Source organism: Chrysemys picta, chromosome 3, assembly GCF_011386835.1.
Source record: "Chrysemys picta bellii isolate R12L10 chromosome 3, ASM1138683v2, whole genome shotgun sequence".
NCBI classification, from domain to species: Eukaryota; Metazoa; Chordata; order Testudines; family Emydidae; genus Chrysemys; species Chrysemys picta.
In genome coordinates, this window is record NC_088793.1 from 5,280,066 (window position 1) to 5,306,102 (window position 26,037).

At 51.9% G+C, this 26,037-nt stretch overlaps 1 protein-coding gene across 8 annotated transcripts in view; it reads right to left on the bottom strand.

Moving 5' to 3' along the window:
* The window catches only part of LOC101940868 (otoferlin), a 201,331-nt gene that overhangs the window by 53,375 nt on the left and 121,919 nt on the right, over positions 1 to 26,037 (bottom strand). For 7 of the 8 annotated variants that reach the window (XM_065587420.1, XM_065587417.1, XM_065587415.1 and 4 more), the window contains exons 6-11: positions 10,552 to 10,628; positions 7,678 to 7,804; positions 7,283 to 7,337; positions 4,235 to 4,366; positions 2,604 to 2,666; positions 1,623 to 1,707 (exon numbers count right to left, since the gene is read on the bottom strand). In XM_065587420.1, coding sequence (XP_065443492.1) covers positions 1,623 to 1,707; positions 2,604 to 2,666; positions 4,235 to 4,366; positions 7,283 to 7,337; positions 7,678 to 7,804; positions 10,552 to 10,628 — 539 coding nt within the window. Of the gene's footprint in view, positions 1 to 1,622; positions 1,708 to 2,603; positions 2,667 to 4,234; positions 4,367 to 7,282; positions 7,338 to 7,677; positions 7,805 to 10,551; positions 10,629 to 18,086; positions 18,132 to 26,037 lie in introns of all 8 variants that reach the window. The other variant, XM_065587421.1, reaches the window with a different exon arrangement.

Genomic DNA, 26,037 nt, shown 5'->3' on the forward strand with positions numbered 1-26,037 from the left:
GTGGGTGAGGGAATATCTTTTATTGGACTGACTTCTCTCCCCAACAGAAGTCGGTCCCATTAAAGATATTCCCTCACCCACCTTGTCTCTCTAATATCTCAGTGCTGCGAGGGATCCGGAGATGTGACTGCTAAGCTGAGGTGCCGTCGGCCTAGTTTGCCTCATTTCTTAGTTGGCATAACTGGGAAGGTGAAGGGAAGGTTAAGCTGTAAATAGGGAGTCAGGAGGACTGCGCTCGCTAAGAAAAGCAGCAACACCCGGATGCTAGGGACTATGGACAAGAGAACCTGGAATGTAAAGCTCAGGTTTCACATGAACAGCACCTGGACAGAGCATGCTGTACAGGGACTGGTTCCTGCCGAGTAACCAAGCCAAGCCCAAAATGTGTGGTGCAATGCAGAGCAGCGTTTCTCACACTGGGGTCCGCGGGCCCCGCTGATCAACTCCTCCTCCTCCCCTCTCTCTCCCAGTGCCTCTTGCACGCTGGAGAACAGCTCTTCCACGGTGTGCAGGAGGTGCTGGGAGGAGCGAGGACGGGACTCACTCAGGGGAGGAGGCGGAAAGAGGAGGGGTGGGGGGAGTGGGGGCGGGAAGAAGTGAGGCAGGGGTGGGGCCTTGGGGGAAGGGGTGGGGTGGGAGCCGAGCAAGGGGCTTGGGGGTCCACGAAAATTTTTAAATAAAAATGGGGATCCTCAGGATGCTAAACTTTGAGACCCGCTGATGTGGAGCAAATGTAACACAGTGTGTAACTATATCTAAAGGCAGAGGTTGTCTGGAACTCTGGATGTATGGTACGGCCTATACCCACCCCCGATGCTTCAGTCTGATCAACCCAGCGAAGCTTTGCTGTGTGCCAAATAAAGGAACCGGACTGAGGAACTCCAGAGTCAAACTGAGTGTTTTGGGTCCCAGAGAGCTGGATGAAGTGTCCTCCCAGAACTGGACAAGGTGTTCTGGGTAAGCCGAGCGGGAAAGGTCTCAGCGGGGATCCCAACAGGTGTACTATTCCTTTGGGAACAGCGTATCTGTAAATACGGGGAGTGTCCAGTGGACCAGGGGCTGGGAGCTCCAAGGGATGCTTGGAGGGCTTGGGGTGTGGCTACTGCTAACCTGTGGAGGGACAGCAGAGCCCATGTCAGGTGGGTGGGGTGCGCTTGAATTGCCGGGGGCTGGTGGATTCAGGGAGCTGAGCCTGGGTGGCGCACAAAGGGCAGGTGGTAGTGAGGTGCCTCGCAGCCCTGGATAGCCCCGAGAAGCGTCACCACTCTGCCTTGCCAGCTGAAGGGACGGGCCAAGTAAGTCCCAATAGTAACATTTCTTGCTGAGGGGAGCATGCAGACGGGCCAACATTTCCTTGACAGGCCTATCAAACAGCTTCTCCTGTCACTGACGTGGCAGAAACTAAACACGCCGTGGGATGGGAACAGCCCGAAGGTTTTGTCGGCACATCGCTCGTGAGCCAGGCAGCCATCCCGAACGAGTGCTGATAAAGCCTTAAGCCCCCATCCCCTTCTCTCCTTTTCAACTGACCCACGGAGAGGCAAACCCCTCTGCTAACGACATGGGGTTTGCGCACAGACGTTTCCTCAGGCATGAGCGCTCCCCAAGCCACTGTTACGTACCAGGCTGCGTGTAAACGGTCCCAACATCCATTTTGAAGGAGCCCACCAAGGTCCCACTGCGCAAGAGATTCTTAGAGTGGATGACCTTTCAATCGACAAAGGCACAAGCAAGTCAGTACGCGCCGAGCTACTGCACCGCCCCCAAGCCCGGCCGTGCGGGGAGTGGGGCAGCAGGTCCCAGAGTGAGGGTTCAGCCTCCCAGATCTGGGAACGTCATAAACGAGATGGGTGCCTGGGGGAGGGTTCTCTGAGTCTTTCTTGAGCATGTGCCCACACACGGTGAAACCCGGCGTCTCTGCCGAGGACCGGAATGGCAGGGGGATGCTGAGCGGTGTGTGACCGGACTGGAAGGACTGGAAGAGCAGGATGGGCTAAGGTGAACCGGCTGGGCGTGAGGTGCTGAGACTGGAACTGCAGCATGTGCTCTAGTCGACAAGCGAGCCCTGAGTGGGCGTACCCGGGCCTGGAATAATGGAGGGCCCTGGACTAGCAGAGGGGGGTGTGGGCCAGGACAGAGGGGCACCGGCAAAGCTCTTGGTCGGGGAAGCTTGCACAGTGGCTGACAGCGGCATCCCCAGTTCCTTCCTGAGCTCTCCTTCCCTGCAAACGCCACAGGCAGGTGAAACGGGCTCTTCCCACCAATACTCGGAAAGGGCCGTGAAAGGGCACATGCGCTCGCTCATGCACACACGCTCACACGTGCACACGCTCGCTCACGCAGGCTCACATGCTCACGCACGCACGCTCACATGCTCGCTCACGCAGGCTCACATGCGCACACACTCACGCATGCTCACGCAGGCTCACACGCGCATACACTCACACACACACGCTCGCACACACTTGATCACGCAGGCTCACACACACATATGCTCGCTCACACACGCACACTCACACACGCACACACACGCAGACGCTCGCTCACGCAGGCTCACAAGCTCACATGCGCACACGCTCACGCGCTTGCTCATGCATGCTTACCGACAGTTTGATGATTTTGTCGAACATGACATCCGGGGGCACGTGGAAATCAAAGACGAAGTACTGCAAAGGAAAGGGAAGCCATAAGGGAGGGGGAACAAAGGGAGGTGCCTTTCGGAGGGAACATCAAAATGGCTGCCAATGACTAGCCCTCGTTACCAGAGACAACCATCACATGGGACTGGCTCTGGGCGACAGAAGTTGCTGGGGAGGTGGTACTGGGAGGTGGAGGGGAGAGGGAGGAAGATCCAAATTACCGTAGAAAATGACAGCGTTTGTGGTCAAATGGAATGGAAAATATGATCCTCTATGAAAACTGGGTAAATGGGACAAGGGTCAGTAAATTCAACCTAGATCAAGCGAACAGACGCTTTCTCTCTTTGTAAAAGCGCTCCGAGGCACTGGCTGCTTTCCCTGGGTTTTCGCTCATCCGAGTCGCACAGGTGGGATCTGGTTCTGAATTCCATCCCCCTGACCCTGTCAGGAAGCTGGGCCTGCAGCAGGACCAGTCTCAGGGTGAACAAACGAGCACGGGTGGCCTGCACCAGGCTGCCTGATGGGGTGGAAGAGTCAGCAGACAGGCTTCTCAAAGCATTTGCCCCTGGCTTCGATAGCGCTTCGGCTGCTTGTTTCCAGCCTTTCCTCGCTCTGTTCTGACATCTGGCCTGGGCTGTAAGGCCCCCGTGGGTCTAGAACCTGGGGCTGCAGAACCACTAGGCCAGCAACAGCACCAGGCCGTCACCCAGCGGCAGCTGTAACTAGCTCGCGCTCTACTGCCCATTACTCACAGTGGACACAGACCACAGGAAGTCCTGCCTCAAGGGTTGTGATAGGCAGCAGCTTCCTGTCTCCTTATTTGCTCCCAAGGGGCGGTCCAAGATGTGTCGGCGCAACACGGTGGATCTCCTGTATATGCCAGGACCAGTCCTACTCCTGAACTGGCTTCAGGCTTGATTTGAACTTTGCCTCCTGACCCGGACCTTGAAACCTGACGAACTCAGACCCTTGGTGTCGACCCTGGCCTGGGAACCTGACGGCAAACTCCTCCGCTACTCCCAGCCTCAGGTTTGACCCTGCTCTGACCTTTCGTCCTGACTGCCCTTGTTAGGGTCCTAAGCCTGGGCTCTGACTCCTGCTCCAACCACTGGCGTGACTGCCCATGTCCCAGGCCCTCACAGACCCATCCCAAACACAAGGGCACATATGTTCACCCTGGGTCAGGCACTGCCCCATTCTCATGGAAAGCCCACAGCCAAGCAAGCCGCTTTCTGTAGTGCTGGCGTGCTTTGAAGAGCCAGCATTCTGCTGGAACCTGGGGCAGGTCCCACAGTCTCTCCTGCCCCGAGCAGCTAGTCCCACCAGGTCCGTGGAGCAGTACAGGAGGGGCATTTAATCTCAAGTATTTGGCTCGTTAGGCAGCAAGGCAGCAGTTCTCCAAGCCTAGGGTATTGCCAGTGTGATACCCTGTGGTGTCCTGTGACTATCAATGGCTTGATCCCACCTTTATCTTCCGCTAACCCTGACCCGAGAAGGCAAACGCCCAGCTCAGTGGTCTCTTTATCCGCCTACAGCCAAGGTGTGTGTCTCGGCACACCGAGCTGGGAGCCAGGTCTGGGGAGAGGCCAGCTCACCTCGTTGTAGTAGGGGCAGTTGGTTGACTCCTTCATGGATGTGTATTTCTTCTCTTCTCCCACCTCCACGCACACCACGGGGTCCATGTTCAGCCCCACCAGCTGCCGGGCCTCGATGACTGTGATGCTCACCTGGGGAGGGGAGATACAGACACCCACCCTTGTGAGAGCCGGGTTCGTCGCTTCTCCGCGTTACCCACTGGCCTGCATTCGCCTGCTGATGTGAAATCAGTGCTAGCGGGGAGATACCAGAGCGACAGCCCCGGAGATCCCAGGCAGGGTCAGCTCCCCTGCCCCCATGCTGCTGATGTCCTCACACCCTGGTCTGGAGTGGATGTCCTCTGAGGCCTGGGTCATGAAGTTGCTCTCATTTCACTAATGGAGTGAAGTTAAACCGATTTAGCTCGGCCGGTGCGGCTTTGCATATGGACACTGTCCACTGGTTCACACCCGGGTCACACTGGTTTAGGGCGCCCCACATAGTTGCACCAGGCGACCTACGTCAGTTTAACTTCATACCGTTAGTGACACTGATACAACATCTGTGCATAGACAAGCCCTGAGACTCCCAGCAGACAACGACGGCGGCTGGGTCTATATGAAATGGCCACCCGCCCAGCGAGAACTGGATTGAGACCACCTCTGTGCCCCACCTAATTAGCAGCCTCCCTGATTAACAATTTCTCCGCTCCCCGCAACATCCTATCTGTCATATTCTGACTGTTACCTGCATCTTTCAGAAGCACCGTTTCAGACTGTGGTCCTCAAATGTAATTGATTTCCTACCATTTTTACGCGTTCAGCAAAAGCCAGTTTGTTATGGAAAATAGATCTACTGAGGGTTAGCAAACAAGCCCCATGCGCCCCCTGACTGCGATTTGTCGTTGCCAGCTCTTCTACATCTTAAAGATGAGCCCTTCTAGACTAAGTCATGTCTCCACACTCTCGTGATCTTCTCCATTCCAGACTATGCTCTGACGTTGCACCCCATAATGCTTTACGGAAATATGTGTATGCCATGTAACATATCTCTGCGAAGGTTATGATCTACTGAATCTATTCATCCTATTTGTGTGCATGCATCATTTTTGTGTTCGAAGTTATGAATATTGGCCGTGTATTTGATTTTAAGTAGCCTTAGTAAGGCATTTGGCCAGCTTCTTGAGAAAGGAATTTGCAAGTTAAGTGCCCAATCAAGAAACACTTAATGGACAATGGACCTTGGAAGACACCAATCCATATAAGAAGTCTACCTGGGGACATTCAAGGGAGCATGTGAGCAATGGCTGCTTCCTGTAATGTTCTGAGTCATGCATGGACATGTGACTTGCCCATATGACTCCAAAACTCCATCTTGTAGCTGGGATTCTACACCGGGGGAGGGGGCGGGGTTTCCACCCACAAGAGAGAAACTATATAAAGTCCTGGGAGACCCCTCCATTTGGTCTTCAGCTGGCTCAAGAGATAGCCTCTCCACCCCTAAAGGATACCTAAAAGAAACTAGAACAAAGGACAGTAACCACAGGGGTGTGAGTGATTGCTGGACCCAGACTAGAAGGAGGCTAGTCTGTAAAAGAAGCTTATTGGAACATCTCTGAGGGTGAGATTTCATCTATCACTTTCTTATTGTATTAGGCTTAGACTTGCGTGTTTTACTTTATTTTGCTTGGTAATTCATTTTGTTCTGCCTGTTATTCCTTGGAACCACTTAAATCCTACTTTCTGTAGTTAATAAAATCACTTTTTACTTATTAATTAACTCAGAGTATGTATTAATACCTGGGGGGGGGGGCAAACAGCTGTGCATCTCTCTCTATCAGTGTTACAGAGGGTGAATAATTTATGAGTTTATCCTGCATGAACTTTATACAGGGTAAAATGGATTTATTTGGGGTTTGGATCCCATTGGGAGCTGGGTACCTGAGTGTTGGAGACAGAAGCATTTCTTAAGCTGTTTTCAGTTAAGTCTGCAGCTTTTGGGGGATGTGGTTCAGACCTGGGTCTGTGTTTGTAGCAGGCGAGCGTGTCTGGCACAACCAGGCAGGGCACTGAAGTCCCAAGCTGCCAGGAAAAACGGGCTTAGAGGCAGGATCAGCACATTGGGTGGCAGTTCCCAAAGGGGTTTCTGTGACCCAACCTGTCATATACGCCACGTCTCCCTTGCCCTTGCAGGATCGCAATGATCTCCCAGCTGGCCGGCCTGCTCTTTCCATCTCTTGCTCGCGACTGGTTCAGAATTTACCAGCAAGCGGCATCTCCTCTGTACCCCTTGACACTTCCATTACCCCAGCTACACGTATTGGCTCCCATCCTTCCCTCACCTCTTATTCGACACGTTGGTGGTAACGGCTGTGACTGAAGCCAGGCTCCCCATTAGCCTCACAATCCGGTTTAGTTTATAGTCAAAGCTCTTCGGTTTATGTCTCCGTTGTATTTGCCTAATTTTATTTGGGCTGTTGCTCCCGCGTGGGACTGGCAACCCACTGGCGATGCCCTCCTGGGGCATTCTCCCATGTGGTGGAATGCTCAACAAGTCCACCTGTGGCCGAGCGAGTCACTCGTGTCCCTTTCTCCTGACCAGCTGTGATCTAGATGTTTGAGGGCTCTCTAGGCCGCTGCCTGGTATTTGCAAAGGGCCACGAACACAATCCGGCCAATCGATAATCTGCTCCAAACAGGGATGGTCGCGGGCATATGGAGTGAGAGCAGTCAGCAGCCAGACTTCCCCAGGACTCCCCGGCATGAGCTGCCCTCCCCAGGCTGTTTCAGGAGGGTCATTCAGAATGACCAGACCCCTAGGTGGGTAGGTGAAGTGCTGTACCCCGCACATGGATAGCCGGGCACTGTCGCCCTCTGCCAGAAACATGGGGAAGATGGAAACATGGACTCATGCAGATCTCAGCCCTTTTCTGGCACAGGTCTGCTCCTTTAATTCAGAGGATGCTAGAGACCTGGGATTATGGAGGCTGACGGCCCCCCCCCTCTCCCCAGCCTCGAGCCCCAGGAGCATGTGGAGGGTAGGAAAGGGGTCACAGTGGCCCCACTTACTTGGTAATCCATTGGCCGGCCAGCACTAGGCTCCATTTTAATGTCAGGCTTTGACCTTTGAAGGGGGGGAAAAATCAATGGTCATAAAACAAAGAGAGGAACAGCGTATTCTGGCTGCTGCAAATGTGGAGCCCTTGACAAAATAGATGCAAAATTATAGAGCCTCTTCCCACCTCTCTCTCTCTGGATGTAAGCGATATGAACCCCCTCTCCCCCGCCCCGAGTTTTGTCTTCTGCAGGTGGCAAACTGTCAGGCAGGTCTTTAAAGAGCCATTGCGGTAACAACCCTGGCTCATCCCCCCTCTCCCCCCCCGAATGCAGTCGGAGTGTGCATCTGGACTGTGGGGCATGTGATGTCACTTCCTGTCTCGTATTGGCTCCCATCCTTCCCTCACCTCTTATTCGACACGTTGGTGGTAACGGCTGTGACTGAAGCCAGAGAAATGGTGTCTGGGTCGAGGCCTCCTCCGAGCCGCATGGCTTTCCGGTCCAGGTCTTCTGTCTCCAGAATGGCAGGTTCATCTGATGGACGCACACGAACACAGACAAAAGCATGACTTTCCCTGGTGCCTGTGTCTCCCCTATATAATAGCGCGTTAAATACTCAATGGCTCAGCGAAGGCCAGTCAGTAACTCCTATTCCTCCAACCCCAGAATGCAAAGGCAAGACTCCCTGCATCCAATTACAGGGAACAGTTTTCAAACCGAGAGAGAGGAAGTATGCTTTCGTGCTGCATATAATTAACCTGTGACATTTGCTGCTGTAGGATGTTATGGAGGCAAATATCTTAGGAGGATTAAAAACCACAACGGATCAGAGACATTGAAATTAGCATAATATCTGCAGTTACACCGGCAAGGTTGCCTGCCCCATTCAGTAAGGGTCCCACACTTTCCCTGCTAACATACCTGTAGAAACCCTTCTTGTTACCCTTCACATCCCTTGCTAGCTGCAACTCCAATTGTGCTTTGGCCTTCCTGATTACAACCCTGCATGCTCGAGCAATGTTTTTATACTCCTCCCTAGTCATCTGTCCAAGTTTCCACTTCTTATAAGCTTCCTTTTTGTGTTTAAGCTCACCGAAGATTTCTCTGTTAAGCCAAGCCGATCGCCTGCCATATTTTCTATTCTTTCTGCACATCGGGATGGTTTGTTCCTGCGCCCTCAATAAGACTTCTTTAAAATACAGCCAGCTCTCCTGGACTCCTTTCCCCCTCATATTAGCCTCCCAGGGGATCCTGCCCATCCATTCCCTGAGGGAGTCAAAGTCTGCTTTTCTGAAGTCCAGGGTCTGTATTTTGCTACTCTCCTTTCTTCCTTTTGAACATCTAGTCCATTTTCCCCAGGCTTGTTCCCTACAGCACGTCTTATCTGGTCTAGTTTGAAATGTTTCCTGCAAAGGGGCTTCCTTCTACCATTTCTCCTGGGAGCCTATTCCACAGCCTAACCCATCAGTCTCTCTGCGATGAAGATTGCTGTGATATTTAGCTTGAGTTTCCTTTTCCCAATTCCACATCATGGTCTCTAGTTACATCTTCCAGCACCATGTTAAACTACCCCGCTCCCTCCCAGGGATTAGAGCTTTCAGAAACCCATCGTCATGTGTCCGCTGAACCGTCACTTAGCCAAGCTAGACGGGTGCTCGGTCTGCTCCAGTCTGGGATACTGGCTAAGATGGACCAGCTCTGGTACAGCATGGGGCAGGACACCAACCAGAGGGCCCAGTGATGGTGAGAAGAAGGTTTGACACTGTGGCGGATGGACCATTGTGCTGTTTATCCCCACTGGCCAGTCTGATGCTTCTCTTCCCATCCTCGTTTTGTTGCAAAGGAGGCTGCGTTCCAGAGCACTAACCTATCGTGTGACAGCGCCCGCTTGGATCACACATGACTGCTCTACCCACTAGTGACACGGTAAGTACCGCACAGTGTATTTCGATATTAGCGCAATGCAAGGCAAGCGGCCTTGTAATCACAGGGTGCAACATACACGTCTCCTGGCCTCTCCGCTGCCAGCACCGAGGTGACATGGTAATTACACCTACGCCAGGTGAGCCCACTAGAGCCCTCTTGAGCTGCCAAGGTTACGTAAGCAGAGCGGCATCCGCAGCTGGTAACACAGAGCCACAGCAGTGGGGGAGAAATGGATGGATGGGGACAGGATATTCCTCCATTATACCCGGCACTGACGCTGCACACGGTGCCCAGCCCCCGCAGCCCAGAGGCAACATCAGCCAGGAAGAGAAGGCACTCCAGGCCCACCCTGCCCTCACCCGTGCATCCTGCCCAGAGATCAACACTCCCTTGTCTTAGCTCCCATGTGTTTTGAACAGCGACGCAGGGCAGGTGCCGAGGTGTGTATCGGTATCGTATTTCTATAGCTCGTTCCTTCTCTATACTAATCACAGAAGTATAGGACTGGAAAGGACCTCGAGAGGTCTTCCAGTCCAATCCCCTGCACTCAAGGCAGGACTAAGTAATAACTAGACCATCCCTGACAGGTGTTTGTCCAACCTGCTCTTAAAAATCCCCAATGATGGAGATTCCACAGCCTCTCTAGGTAATTGGCTCCAGTGCTTAACCACCCTGACAGTTGGGAATTTTTTCCTAATGTTCAACATGAACCTCCCTTGCCGTAACTTAAGCCCATTGCTTCTTGTCCTATCCTCAGAGGTTAAGGAGAACAATTTTCATCCCCCTCCTTGTAACACCTTTTATGGCTCATTTTTCCTTCCAATCCTTTTCCTGTGGCTCTATTTCCATTGACGTCTGCACGCATGGGGAAAAATCCTAAGCATGCCTACAGATCTGTCTGCCTATCAATCGTTCAGGCTGGCTGGCAAATGGTGAGGATTTTCCATGGAAAATATGTGAAAAGAAACAAGATTTTTCCCTCCCCCCAAATTTGAATTTTTTTTCATCTAAATGAAAAAAATTGTTTTGATTTGAATGGAAAGAAAATGAAAAAAAACCCAAACCCTGTTTTCCTCCCCCCATCTTTTCCAGGGGGAAGAAGAAAAAACCGTGAGAACGAGGGTTTAGTTTGGTTTTGATGAAAAACTGAACATTTAAAAAAAAAAAAGAACACTTTTTAAACATTCACCCTCTCTCTCCCCCCCCCCCCAAGTCGGTCTGCAATATACAGCATAAAGAAGCAATTTCATTATGTATTTGCACGTCACTGCTAACTCAGCCAGCAGCTGCCTGGCCACCCAGGCTTTGACGTATTCCCACCCAACCGGGACCCAGCTCTGCACAGCTGCACGTACCTTGCTTTCGGTGAGGGTCCTCCTTTGGGGGCCGTATCTTGCCCAGCTTCATGGCTGAAAAGACTCCTTTCCCAGCTCTGCAAGAAGTGGGGGCAGGGGAAGAAGGCAGAACTCATTGAATCTGGTAGTTGCAGATATTTTTGTCTGGGCATTTCTGGACAGAAGAGCACGCTGCAGATTAACCTACCCCAAACTAGGACATTCTACTCTGGGACTCAGATGCCATCTAGATTTTCATTTGTAGAACTCAGAGTGTTTTATAGAGGAGGTCAGTAGCATCAGCCCCATTTCACAGATGGGGAAACAGAGGCACAGAGCAGTGATGTAATTTACCCAGGGTCACCCAGCAGAAGAGGAGGGAATAGAACCCAGCTTTCCTGAGTCCCGGTCCAGTGCTCTATCTACTAGGCCACTCTGTCTCTCTTGTTAAGTACCCATGCCCCAAACTAGGGTGAAAATATCAGCTAAAATAGTCCACTCGGAGGGTTAAATACTAATTAGCCTATCCCAGAATAGAACCAGAATATCCCCAAACTGGGGCTAAAACACCAGGCTGAAATGGTGCCAAGACACCCCAGATTGACAACGGTGACGCACCACGTGCGCTTTCAGCGATGTGACTTTTTGTCCATAAGCTGCCTACCAGCCACGGGTCAGCGGGGGGTGCATTTCCCAACGCAGAGGGGCCAGCACAAGCCCCAAGCACCACTGACATCCCACATCGGTTGGTCTCTGCACCGGGGGGAATTTTCACCCTGAATCATTTTGAACCATAAGACTTGGCCTGCAGCGTGTATGCCAGCCGCTCCCTGCAAATATTCAGCACCTGGGGCTGGATCCTTAACTGGCGCAAGTTGTCCCGGAGCGCCATTCACTGCAATGGAGTGGCAACAATTTATTGTCACTGACGAGCTGGCCCCTGAAAGCCAAAGTGTGTTGATTACTTTGGATTGGCTACACAGATCACATGGTATTTTTTATGTTGCCCGATTGGATGAAAGTGTTTCAGGTTTCTGGCATACATATTCTCACTTATGGGTTCAAAATTCCCTTGCTGTTAATATTCACTGAAAACTCATCCACCCCACCGACATTCCTGCCAGGAAAAACGCTTGCTCGACTATTTAGTCAACACTTGCTGATTTATAATGGCACTAAAAATGGGGATCGGGGGGTATTCTGGCTACCTTAGACTCATAGACTTTAAAGCCAGAAGGGACCATCACGATCAACTAGTCTGACCTCCTGCACCTCACAGGCCACAGAACCTCACCCACCCACTCCTGTAATAGACCCAGAACCTCTGGCTGAGTCACTGAAGTCCTCAAATCATGGTTTAAAGACTTAAAGTTACAGAGAATCCACCATATACACTAGTTTAAACCTGCAAGTGTCCCGTGCCCCATGCTGCAGAGGAAAGCGAACTCTCTCCCCCTCCTCCAGGGTCTCTGCCAATCTGACCTGGAGAAAAATTCCTTCCCAACCCCTAATATGGCGATCAGTTAGACCCTGAGCATGTGGGCAAGACCCACCAGCCAGACACCTGGGAAAGAATTCTCTGTAGTAACTCAGAACCCTCCCCATTTAGTTTCCCATCACCGGCCGTTGGAGATATTTGCTGCCTGCAGTCGCAGATCTGATTTAAAACTACAACATGCAACCAAGGCAAAGCTAGGCACAAGGTGGGTTTGAAACACAGCCAACGTGAATTTAAATGGATATTCATGGCAAACATTTAGTGGTGTTTGTGGCTGGTTCAGTATGATATGCTAGTCTGATATAACAATAATTTAATATACTGGCTCCCAGGCTGAACAGAACTTGGTATGCGGGGTTAATAAAATATAGTTCTTTAATACACTGACAACTTTAGCACCGCAGACTGGATTGATTTCATACGATGGCATAATAAATATGCAGAACTTGTCAAGTAATATCACAAACGATTGCAAGTATTTTTGCTCTTTGGTTTCACTGTTATTTGAGTTGGTGGTGGAGCTAGGTGAAATTTTTCAACCAAAATTTTTTAGCTGAAAAATTCTGATTTGACTACAAGGTCTCACAAATTACTGTTGATTTCACCAAACTGTTCATTTCAAAGCACCGACCCCCTCCCCCGTTTAAAAAAATTTCACCATTTTCAAAATGAAACGTTTGGATTTTTCACTTGGAAACAACTTTTGGTTTAGAAATGCAATGTAATTTAAAACAATTAGAAAACTTGAAAAATGCTCGAAATTGAAACGAAAGATTTCATTTTGGGCAGAACAAAACATTTAGCTTGACCCAAAACCATTTTTTTTTACTTTGATTTGCCAAAAATGGTGAAAATGTTTCACATCTCTTCTACCCGAAACCATTTTTTGTTTCAATTTTTCAGAATTGCCGGCGATCCAAAAAAATCCCTCATTCGGCCAGCTATAGCTGGGGGATCACTGTTACTTGTGAAATCATTTTATCTGCTGTTGGTCTTGGACAGGCACCAGTTAACGTGGTGAAAATAGTCCTGAATCTGGAAAGTTTCGTGAATTTTTCGTTTCAAGAATGATTCAGTTGGAAATCAGGATCAGAAAGAGTATTCTTTGCTATTCTCCAGGCATCAAGAAGCAGAAACAGATGGCCAATCCTATGCCACAAATACTGAAGGGCAAACAGCTGCAGCTCTAGAGTGAACTACTTGTGAACAACCCAACCGCTGAAGTTTGTTTGCTAATCTCTGAGTAGGAATATGCTTGCAGGTCACAGCAATGAGGATGGGGGAAAAAAGGATTCATTGGATAATTTGTACATTCATGATGAGTGAAACTCACCCCGTGCAGTGGGACAAGGGCCCACCTCCACGCAGCGTTTAAGTGGGACTAAAGTGATGTAAGAAGGGTTACACTCAAAGGGCAGATTTCTCCTTGCTGTGACGCCACCACATGTGAGTTTGTCTGGAGGTGACTGAGGAAAGAGCAGAACTGAAAAGCAGTTTATAAATCTGTACCGATCTCTGCTTAACAGCAACCTTCTCTTATTCACCTCGCAAAGAGCTTTTGCTTTAAGAACATCATTCTCTCCAACATCCTGCTTCCACTTGGCAGCTGGAGAACTGCACTAGATGCTGAGCCTTTGGGCAGGACTGCAATTATTCCTCCAGAGGTAATTAAACGTCGTTCTTTTTAATTAGTCGCTCCAAACCCCAAATCCACCTCCGGCCCAGGGGTGGTACAAGAGAGCAGCTTACTGGCAGCTGATTAGCACATAATGAACAGCCACTGAAGCCATGTTATTAAATATTAAGGTTTGTTTTAATTTGGGAACAAAAAAGAAGGCAGATGGCGTGTGTGTGTGTGGGGGGGGGGGAGGTTGCGAGGGGGTTGCAGGACTGCCGGGTGGGCTGCTCAGAGAAGAAAATAATGCTCCTAAAACTCCCCTATCACAGCTCCCATTCAGCACAGCCGTTCAACACACGTCTAATCCGTCTCCGCAAACCGGTTCAGCACTGGCATACAGTTCAGCGTGTTCTTATGCCCTTTGCTGAATGGGGATGGGTTTGAGTGTCTGGTTGAAGGTTTGCACGTGGGAATCATTAAGACAGGGTTAGCTAATAAGACAGACAATATCATATTGCCTCCATATACACCCATGGTTCACCCGCATCTTGAATGCTGCGTGCAGATGTGGTCGCCCCATCTCAAAAAAGATATATTGGAATTGGAAAAGGTTCAGAAAAGGGCAACTAAAATGATTAGAGGTATGGAATGGCTTCCGTATGAGGAGAGATTAATAAAACTGGGACTTTTCAGTTTGGAAAAGAGACAACAAAGGGGGGGATTTGATAGAGGTCTGTAAAATCATGACTGGTGTGAAGAAAGTAAATAAGGAAGTGATTTACTCCTTCTCATGACACAAGAACTAGGGGTCACCAAATGAAATGAATAGGCAGCAGGTTTAGAACAAACAAAAGGAAGTATTTCTTCACACAACGCACAGTCCACCTGTGGAACTCTTTGCCAGAGGATGTTGTGAAGGCCAAGACTATAACAGGGTTCGTGGAGGATAGGCCCATCAATGGCTATTAGCCAGAATGGACAGGGATGGTGTCCCGAGCCTCTGTTTGCCAGAAGCTGGGAATGGGCGACCATGGATGGATCACTTGATGATTCCCTGTTCTGTTCATTTCTTCTGGGGCACCTGGCATTGGCCACTGACAGAAAACAGGATACTGGGCTAGATGGACCTTTGGTCTGACCCAGTCTGGCCGTTCTTATGTGCCCCAGCGCTTTGCTAAATATTTCAAGGGAGGACTATGAATAGCCCCCTGTATTGGCTGATATTTTCACTAGGAGGCTGTCATGACTGCCCCACCGCTGCCCTCAGTGTTTCCCGGGGACCTTTGCAACTCTCTCCAGGGACCTCGTCCCCACGGCTAGCTATCTGCCTCATTCACCCACCCTCTGAATCAAGTCAGCAGAGGACACCCCCGTGCTGGCACAGGGGAGCCGGATCTGCTTCATTTAAAGGGGCCAGCTCCCCCGCGACAGAGGGCAAACGGGGGCTCCAGAATATGTGTCTTGCCTTAAGGTCACTACCGGATCTTCCAGCCCATGCCGGAGGAGGGTTCCCAGCCCTGGCTGACCGACGCGGAGTAGGGTTTATAGGAACAGGAGGCTCCCCCCATGAAGATAAGAGCTCAGGGTTAGGACCTGCCACACATGTGCATCCCTTCCCCGCTCCTTCCAGTCCCAGTAACGAATGAGGCAATTTCCCCTTCTTTCGGTCTTTTTTCTTTAAGACCACATGCTCCTGGGAGCGAGGACCCAGCAAACTGCCGGCCATTCGGCAACTGGGAAGAGCTAGAAAAATTCCTACTTTCCAGAGAAAAAAGAAAGAGTGAATGAGAGAGAGAGAGAGAGAGAGAGAAGCATCCAGGACTGGCACATCCTCATGGCTGCCAACAACAGAAATTCGGTCTAGCTCGCTCCCCCTGCCTGCCCCCAACCCTCCCATCGCTCCAAGTCCCACCTGTCACCCTTTCAGGTCAAGGGAAAGTGAGAGATGGCAAATACCTCCCCCCTCCCCGGACCCCCCATTTCCATGCTACCTTCACCAGCTGACAGTCCACAGTCCGGCTTTCCCCGAGAGATCGGCACAGACAGGAGAGCGCCTACCTGGCTGCTAGGGCACGTGACGGCGGCTTTACCGGTGCCACGCAGCAGCCATCCCTGCCAGAGCCCGCCGGGTGTGGGGGGCGCGGGAGGGGGGCGCTACGAAGCCTCTGGCCGTGCTGAGTTTCCCGGGGTGGCCTGGGGTTGATTTGGGGGTGGATGAGGAGGGGATCTCCCGCTGATTCTCCGCTCCCACCTGCCTCTGGCTCTTTGCCGTACTACACAAAGGTTAAGCCCCCCGCCCCGCAGACAAAGAGGGGAGGGGAAGGGAGCTGGCTGGGCGGGCGGCAGTGGAGAGCTGATACCGTCCCTGCATGAATATTGGATGAGGGCCTGAGAACCTGAGATGCCAGGGCCTGCTCCGCAGTCGTTGCAGGTGGCACCGGCCCTTTGCAAAGGACTCCGGCCTGCGGTTTTTCCGGGTCACTTTGAAACCCAGCCTCCGGGTTCCCCTCCCTGTCTCTCCCACTGGGGGTGCAGATAGAGAGGCGCCCTGTGGGCATGGTGCAGGGGGTCCTGGGCACCTCTCCCCACAGCCTGTGTCCCAGCTGGGGCCTAGGCCTGGATCTGGTTACAGATCTGCTGAATTATTCACAGCTGTCTCTGACTTTTTAACCATCACTGTTTTGGGGCGGGGAGGGGGCACTGGCGTCTTTCATCTCGTGCTTTCAAACCCAACATCCATGATAGTGCCTTCAAGAGACAGGATGTCAGCTGAAAACCAGTGGTTGGCCCCCGTACCCCCATCTAACACTCCCACCTAGCAAAGCCAGTGGGTCAGGCCCCCCCCTGAGGACTTCCCCTACGTACGCAAATCTTGGCATGGTCACAGAAATGCCATAACTGCTTCTATGCCACCTCCGCCTGGCACAGGGCGCTTGGCTGAGGGCAGGGGTGGTGGGCCGAATGTCTACGCACCCTGGCAATCGTCCACAGATAACGGCATGGCCCCGTGGGGCAAGGGGCAGCCAGGTGTAAATTAGAGTGTAAAATTTGATGTATTTATTTATTTAAATTTTTATTGAGAGCAGCCCCGAGGCTGCCAAATCAGGACCCTCCGCTCATTCGTACCAGTGTCAGTGTCCGATACCAACCTGGCGCTGGGGAAGAGGACAGCACAAGGTGCAGGGCCATGGGAACCAGACCCCACATCTCCAGTATTGCTCCTATTCCTTTTTTCAGAGCAGATTGAAATTCTCTCCAGGGCAGAGAGTCAGCACCAAGTGAATCCAGTGGGACTGTGAGCTGGCCTTTTATTGGAGTCATTTTCACCCAGTCAGAAGGTGAGAGGCCAGCACCTATGAATGCTACCGTAACGTATCACCTCATTCACCTTGGGCATGCCAAAGGCATTGCAGCCACGGTAAGCCATGGTCACCACAGCTGAACTGGAGAGCTCAGAAACCAGCCAACGGCAGCCTCCGATTGGCCCCTAGAAAGCCAGGGATCCAGGCGGAGCAGCGCCACCGAGTTTGCTCTCTAGCCCCCAGGGAGCACTAGGAAGTCCTCGCAGCAAAAGCCAACTCTGAACAGGATGGAATGGGAAAGCTGCGAAATGTGGATGTTACAAACAAGGGAGAACAAGTTTGCTTAGATTGACTCTGTCTTGGGAGAGTGCTGGGGGAGATGTTGGATCAGATACAACAGGGAAACAGAATATGGCTTTGAAACATCGTAGTGCCATTTCTTAACACACATCAGAGAAAGTGGGTTCTTTGTCCCTTTCTATCGGCTGGTCCTTGTAAGAGGATAAAAGTCTCCTACTGCTGCCAGCTAATGGAGCTACTCCTTTAGCTCAATAAGTAGAGGCTCATGCTTTTAGCACTGAAGATCCCAGACTCAAATCCCACTTTTGGCCCTAGCGGGCTCTCGCTGGCAAAAAAGCCCCCCAGTCCTGGGCTCTTTCTTTGATCAGTGCTCAGCTGACAGCCCTGCAGACCGAAGGACCCCAGCCCAGCACCCACACTGAGCTCTGCCAACATGCTTCCACCCTGCCAGGGCCGGGCTGCCGATGGGAGAGGAGGAGGGGAGATCGCTCGCTCACTCGCCAGGCCCACTCTGATCTTGGGCCCTCTGCTCACACTGCCAAGAGAGGGGCCATAGGTTCATAAGAGATAAGGCCACGATGCTCATCTCGTCTGTCCTGGATGACGCAGGCCCTAGGACTGCACCGATTTAATTCCTGTCAGAACTAGAGTGCGTCTTTTAGAAGACCGTCCAGCCTCCCAGCCGCAGCCCTGAGAGAGAGAGAGAGCTGGTTTGCCCTGGGCCTGGCGGCTGGCGGCTGAGACAGTTTCAGAGGAGGGGGGGGGCGCCCCAGGGTCGGCTCTGCCCCGCCAGCCATGCCCAGGAGATAGCGCGAGCGCGCGGAGAGAGGACACCTACTTGTGCTCGCCGTCTTTGCCCCTTTTCGTCTTCTCTTTGCCTTTGCTGAAGCGAGCGGCCGGGCAGCGAAAGAACAAAAGGGAAACAAACCAGTGGGTGCCATTTACAGATTGATCACCGGCATCCGCCAGTCAATAAAACGTACACGTGGCCCCTTCCCTGGCTGCTTTCTCGGCCCCTTCTAACTCGGCAGGTCACTAAGTGGAGCTGGCCATCACGCAGGGACCCATCCCCAAGTGCCCCTGAACGCTGATGCCACTGGGGTCAGGTTTGGGTTCAGAGGTCACCTTTAGGACCTGGACCTGTCTCTCTAGGTCTAACCCCCCTTAGACCATCTGAATGAGCATCCACTGAGCGTCCGCCATAGGAGGTGATGGGGGGACCACGTAACGGAGCAGTGGAGCTTAGTGGAGATGGAGGTGATTTGCAGATGAATGTTAATTGGAGTTTGCTGCTCTGCTCCCAGAAGCTGGAAGGGGGGCAGTTGGTGAGAAGGAATGGGGCAGATGAATTCACTGAGCTCCTAGATAATGACCTTCCCCGGGGACCCTGAGAACAGCACGTGGGCCTAATACACACCGTCCCATTCCCACGCATGGCTCGAAGCAGCCTAGCCTAGTTGGGGTCCCCTTGGGGCGAGATTCCATCTGTGCAGAGGGGCCAGTACAAAGTCTAGCCTCCGCTTAAGCTCCTTGCACTGGCCCTCGGCACAGGGGGAATTTCACGCTTTGTGTCTCACCAGGATATTCTGACAGGAGCTGGTCTCCATCCAGCTGAGCTGGTCGTAGGAGACTCATAAAATCAGCCCTGTAGAAGTCGACTGAGCTATTAGTAAGTGACCCAGCTGGGAGGGCACAGTGGCATTTCTTGTTAGGGTGAAGGCGTCTCACGCCACGTCTTGAGTCCAGGCAGAGTGAAGGAAGGGAATTAAAGGCACCTTCACGTTCTCACTCATGCCCCCCACTATACATGGCAGAAGCTTCCTGTAAACATCTGCAAAGCCACCTGACTGTCCTCCTTAAAACTCCCCTACCAAAAGCTCAACACCAGCAGGGTTGCCAACTCTCACAATTTTATCACCAACCTCCTGCTACTTGGGGTTTTGTCTTGAAGCTCCAGCTCCTGGAGTCACGTGAATCTCTGAGAACCGACTTTCATTTTTAAAAACAAGTTTCTAGCCTGCCTGATTGTGAAGAAATGCAGGAAAAGGTGACCCCCCCCCCAAAAACACAGACACCAAAAGCCAAATATTGTTGGATTTTTAAGTAAATCTTGTGATTTGGGGGGCCTGTCTCATGATTTTGGAATGTGTGGGGTTGGCAGTACTGATGTGCTGAGACTGCTGCCTGTCACGCGGACCAGTTCTCCTTGCTTCCTTGCACACCCCGTCTGTCTGTATCTCTCCCTCTGGCCCTACACTTAGGTTGTACGCTCCTTCAGACAGGGACTGGTTTTTCTGTGTTTTTACACTTAGCACAATCGGGACCTGATCTGTGACTGCAACCCCGAGACGCCATGGTAATGCAATAACCAAAACAATACATGTCAAAAATTTTTCCAAAACACATAAAAACCCCCAGAAGAAACAACAAACAAAACAAAACCCTTCCCCCCCCCATCCCGTGCGATCAGATCTTTAAAAATATCTCCCAGAATCCTTTGGGCTAGCTGCAGCGGTGTGGATCATGGCACGTCCCAATGCTAGGAACACTGGAATATCTTGTGCTCTTAGCGGGACCAGCCCACAGTCTCACTCCATTACCGCGACGCGGAACGCAGGACTCTGACAGCTTGGCTTCCCCTGGACACCTGGGAATTCGGGCACCAGGAAGACCAAGGTCTACAGGGCGAGGGTGGAAGAGCGAAAATCCTCGCTCACCCCCCACTCCCTGCAATCTGTCCCGTGTCCGCTGCATTTGGGCATGCACGCTGCTGCCCTCTGCTGGCTGCAATCAGACATGCTCAAGCGCTTTTGGTGGCTATGCCTCCCTCTAGTGGATGGAGGTCCACATGGATGATCTAAGACTCAGTACTATGAATAGCTGATGGAGATTGCCCCTCAGAGGCCTGCATTCTGGAGCAGGTGCTAAATTCTGCTCTCCTTGCAGCCCACATTTGGCTAGAACCCACAGGGCGTGGAGTTACTGAGTACAGACTGTTGGGAGGGTCTCATGCCACCTGATGGCACAGTGAATTTTCTCAGACAGGGACTCTCTCTCTAGGGAAATCACTTTCTTACCCCCTTTCCACTTTGCGCAATGTCCAGATTTGACTCACCTACTCCACAAGGGGGTGTTTCGCACACCTCTGGGCTACCCGGCCTCCTCCCTGCTCCCTCCCTGCCTAGCAGAACGACTGTTCCTCCCGCTGCCTCCAACCAACATTGGGCTCTTTGTACTTGAACCCCGGTGGAAGGACAGACAACGGGAGAGACGCACCCCTGGCCCATGGATATCAGCAGAGACGGCCCCACTCACGCCCGCAGGGAATTGGACCCAAGGTATTTTCATTAAGTTAAATTAAGACAACACCAGGGGAATTGAGACGGGAGCCAAAGCACATGAGTGTCTGTCCCGTGAATTCAGTGGGTTATGGATCGGGCCCTTAAACTACAAAAACCACATTGAAAGGAGCAGCAGCTCGTACTGGAAATCAAAGTAGACTCAGGCATGAAATAAGCATCTATAATAAATGGCTCGCTAGCGGCTTTGCATCTATGTGTGTATATATATATGTATACATGTATTCATCAGCCAATAACCAGACACAAGTAAACAGCAGAGAAAAGAGAACACAAAAACTAACATATATACATACACATGCCAAAAGATGGCAACTCAGACATATGCATATATGCCATATATATACACCCCCCCGCTAAAGGGCTTGCATCCTGGGCCTTAAAAGGTGAAACGTAATCGGTAGCATTAATGCTCAAAGGGTTAAATGTTCATCGTTTTGTTGTGGTCACAGTTCAGCAGTCCTTCTCCCATAGACAGGAAGGAGCCAGTTAACTCCCCACATATGGCACTGAATAAGCCTGATTCATTTCTCTCCATCCAGGTGTGTGTGTACCTGCCCGCACACATGTGCGGGAGTGAACCTGAGCGAATTTAAGTGTGCTGTGTCCCCCTCTAGTGGCCAGTTCCTCTAGTGGATAACAATCGACTGCTGCTGCCAGCGAATGGAGTTTCTCCTTTAGCTCAAGCGGTAGCGTTACACACTTTTACTTCTGAAGAGCTAGGGAACAAATGGGGAGCCAGGACAGGGGCTGTCATGTGGAGGAGTGATGCAGCAGGCTACAGCAGTTGGATTCAGGCCGTTGCTCCCCTTTACTAGACTCAGGACCCCCCCCCCCCCCCCCCGTGCCCGGCAGCGCCCTCTCCCCTGCTGCTGTATGGGCTCTAATGTGCTAGATACTGTGGGTTATAAAGCACGCTCAGTGCTCCACGCGCTGCCCTGCTCAGAGACCCAGAAGGGCAGCGTGGAGCTCCGTGATTGCATGGGTGATATCTGAACCCTGGGCAGGGTCTGACCGTCCCTCTCAATTCTTTCCTGCCGTCGGCCAACATTTTCTGTGTGGGGCCAGAACACGTGGTCCTTGGCGGTGTCAATTCCATGCCTGGGGCTGTCCCACACCCTCGAACCAGGAGCAAGGCACAGGAGAACACAGGGGGCTTGGGTCTGATCTGTTATCCTCCACGTGCCAGCTGTGAGCCTGGATCCAGCCCCAGAAGATGGGCTCACTCTGGGGCCCGCTCAGGACCACAGATCCTGGCCTCACAAAGACCCTGTACTCTGGCCCTTCTTGTCTGGAAGGAAAAAGGTTTCACACCAATCAGAAACGTGGGGAAGAGAGACCAGCGGCAGCCCTGCTACTGAGGGCTAAGAGCTGAGGCTGGAGAGGGAGCGCTGATCCCTGCTAGCAGGGAGATGGGGGTAGGGTCAGGGTACCTGAATGGCAAAATGAGGTGCTTTTTCTCTCTCCCCTTAGCTCTGAAATCACAAAGATCAGTCGATTCAGACACAATCCGCTCGGCTGCAAGAACACAGACCTCACCCCCCACGTGCCCCCAGAGCTCATGCATCAAGCAATCAAGCAAACCACGGCAAAACCTCACTGCAATGTCCACAAGGCAGGCCAGGGCAGCGGGACTGAGAGAGCAAGGCAGGCCCCAGACACAGTGGGGAGAGGTGTGGCAGACAGGCAGATAGATAGATATGCATGGCAGCCCCACACCCCCAGGGCAAGTGGGGAAAAGGGAATGAGCGGAAGGAAGCCCTCCCCCCATTGAAGAAATGGGGGGAGGGGAGCAAGTGGAAGCCCCACCCCCACTGAGGTGGGGGGAAGGGAGGGAGTGGAAGGAAGCCCCTCCCCCTTTGGTCGTGTGGGTGGAGGGGAAGCAGCGCTCTGGGCCGGCTTTTCCAAAGTCACGCCATGCCACGCGCCACGCCGGGGTCGACACGCCAGCACACACACCACCAGCCTCGCACCCGATACCTGGGGTCTCCGTGTGCGTCGCTGTTCAGGAGAAACACCATCGACGGGGTGAGTGCCAGGGCAGAGCGAGGCCAACCCCAGCCCCCCGCATCCTTCCCCTGCGCTACCCGCCCTCGAGCACCCACAAGGAGAGGGGAAGAGGCCCGGGGCTGCAATGAACCCCAACAGGACGGCTCCCTGCTCGGGGTGGAGATGTACTGAGAGCAGCTCAGAGCCTCTCCTTGGGGAGCCAGACCCCCGCCCAGAGCACCCATTAGTCTGAGACTCCATCGCTGCTTGGGGGAACCTCCTCCCAGCTCACTGGTACCACATTGGCCCCATATCTCAGCCCGCCACCCCCAATGGCTTGCCAAGTGCAGGCCTCTCCCCTCCCTCTCCTGTGTAACCCCCAGCCTCTGCACTGCAGGGCCTGCAGGTGCAAGTCTGCAAAGCCCTCAGGAGGCCGTCAGCACCGCTTGGCCCGCCCAACCCAGGGAGTGCTGAGTGAGGGGTGCGGTACGTCTGCCGGGACCCAGGTGTCTTGGTTCCGAGGAGCTCGGGGCCACAGACAGGCAGGGAGAAAATCTCCGCTCTGCCCTCCCGTGTGCAGGGCAGCGTTCCCTCCCTGCTGCCTGCGCAAAGGAAAGAGATGCCCACTGGCGGGAAACGTTTTCTGTTGTGAAATTCAGTTTCCCTGAATTCCAAACCTTTCCCAGCAACGTGTCAATGTCAATGGAATTTTGGACAGCCAAGAGTTGAAACGAACCGTTTCGCCCTTCTCCTTCCCTTTCATTGATGTCAAAACATTTCGTACGAATGTTTACAGTCGGCTTCATTGTTTCAATTCATTTTGGTTAGACTTTTCTATTATATTAAAATATTTATGTATCGGTAGGGGTTAGAAGGGACCGCAAAGGTCATCTGGTCTAACCCCCCGCCGAGATACAGGATTGGTTGTGTTCATTATGTTTATTTCATTGTGTTTATTAGGCTGTATTTATTAGATCTATAATCTATTTAACGCTATAGAATATAAGAGATGAAACAAAATAAATCGAAACAACAAAGACAGACCAAAGCATTTCAATGGTTCCAAATCAAAATGGTTCCAAATTTTCGTTTCGTGGGAAATTTCGTAGTATCTGCTTGTGCGATTCAAGATGAAAAAAGTTTTGAGATGTGGGAATTTCCCACGGAAGGGAAATTCTCTCAAAAGAGGGTTTGTGCCTCTGTCCTGTCCCCCAGCCACCCCTGGGAGCTCAGCGTGTGTGTGTGTGATTTTCCTGCTGCTGATTCACAGGCCTTCGGCCCCAGGACATGGAGAGCACTGGCGCAGCGCCAGCTTTCCCCATGCTGCCCTGGGATAGTCCAATCTCTAGGTCCATTCAGACCTGGGGCCTCTGCAGAGAATGCCAACAAGGGGGGTCTAAGGTGGTGGCTCTGAGGCCAAAGACACAGGGGAAGTGGATACCAGCTCATTGCCCGGGGCTGCCGAGCAGATAAGCTTGGTGGTAATCAGAGTTACTGAGACCCTGAGTGTATTTCTACGCAGAGTCATACGGGTTGGCAGGATCATGGGGTGTGGAACCGGTGGTGTGTGGGAGCAGCCCAGAACAGCACAGGCAAAAGAAGATGGGTGGGGTCAGAGAGAAAACCCTCCTCCAAAACTGCACACAGCCCCCTCCAGACACAGGGTAGTCGTACCTTGCTACTGACTTGTATCCATCACTGAGTGTATTCCTCATTTCAGACATTTTGCTGAGTTAGGTGCAGAAAGGGGGGGAGGGGGGAGGAACAACATCACATTATCAGATTTAAAAGCATCCCACCAACAGCAAGAAAACCATTATCCCTAGGACACATCACTGGGACTGATCCAATCGGATCTGCCCTTGCCAGATCAGATCTGCTCTTAGCAAGACAATCTATAATGTTGTGCCTTGTAATGATACGTTTACTTGTAATCATATTACCCAGCCACTAGATAGCTCTGTGTGCTCTACAGAGTTATAGGCCGAGTGTGGTTTGTGGTTAACAACACAGACAAAGCTGGGACTTAAGCGGTGTAGAAGCTGGCCTGTTTGTGTCAATAGTTTGTATCTGTTTAATCAATGCCTCCTGTGAAAGACGGACTGTGATCCCATATGCTGTGACACCTCCCAGACCATGGTTGAACAAGATACTTGCTCAATCATTTGAGACCAATCCCTGGAGAAGAGATTGCGGGGAACAGTTATGCCCTGGCCTGGATGGGAGTGGACTATATGCCCCAGTTCGCTCCTTCCCTTTTGCAACTCCTCTCCTCCCAAGACCAGACTACAACACTCAGAACATTGGATTGAATCGTGGTTCATTCATATCAAACATCCTCTCTGTTCCTGTTCTTCTACAGTCTCTGCATGCATCTGGTGGCCTGGTGGACGCTTAAACTGTGAGCAATTCATTTGTCTGACAATGTTTGCACGGAGGTGCTAGTCCAGCGAGCTGGTGTGTGAGCACAGCCAGGGAGCGAAATGGAGATGCTACCCAGTTGTGCCTGAAATTGTGAATGCAAACCTGCGCCCACAGAAAAAGAGGCTGCATTGAGAAACCAGGTCCTATTTATCTCAGAAGGTGTCGCTCGAGCCTATAAATGAATGACTGAATACAGGGGCTCTAAATCCAGATATAAATATTGACAGACACACCCAGGGGGACTCATTAAATGGTACCAAATCACTGCAAGAATCTGCAGCCGGGGCTCAGCAACCCGTATCGTTCAGCCTCCTTCCTGTGCATTCGCATAATGGGTTCACACTCGGATCCCTGGCTCGGAAGCAACCGGCCCACTGAGTTAATTAGCAACGGGCCGAGCTCACGGAGCAGCCGGGCACAACTTGGCTGCATCAGCGAAGCAAAAGAAAGGGAAGCATCAATAATTCACTCCGACCAGATTGCAGTTGGCTACAGAGCTCCGTGCCCCCCATGCATTTTTAAAGGCAAACAGCTATCAGGTTATGGGTTTTAGTCTCGTTTTGTGCTAGCCGGCAGTCCACTTGCTGCTCTGACATTCTGGCTCTGTCTTAAATAAGGAGCCCGAGAGAGAGAGAGAGAGAGAGAGAGAGAGAGGCTTTGACGCCGTCACTCTCAGCATGGCTGGGACGCTGCTCAAGGGAGCTGGGCCTACAAGTGTGACAGTCTTCATTCCCCCTCCCGCGCATCCACACAGGTATTTACCCAGAATTCTCCACTTCGGCATCTTCTCCCAGGCTGGGGCGTTACAAAAATACAATGAAAAAGAGTCAGTCACAGAGGGTCTCTCTCTTTTATAATCATTACTTGCTAAAGGGGGACACGTATTTGACCGTGAAAGAACCATGAACATAGCACACAGAGATAGGGAAAGAACTCCATGCATACACGCCCAAAAAACTTTCTGCTTCTTCCCAGAGCTTTGTACCCAGCCTTGCTGTGCATTCTGGGTAAAACATA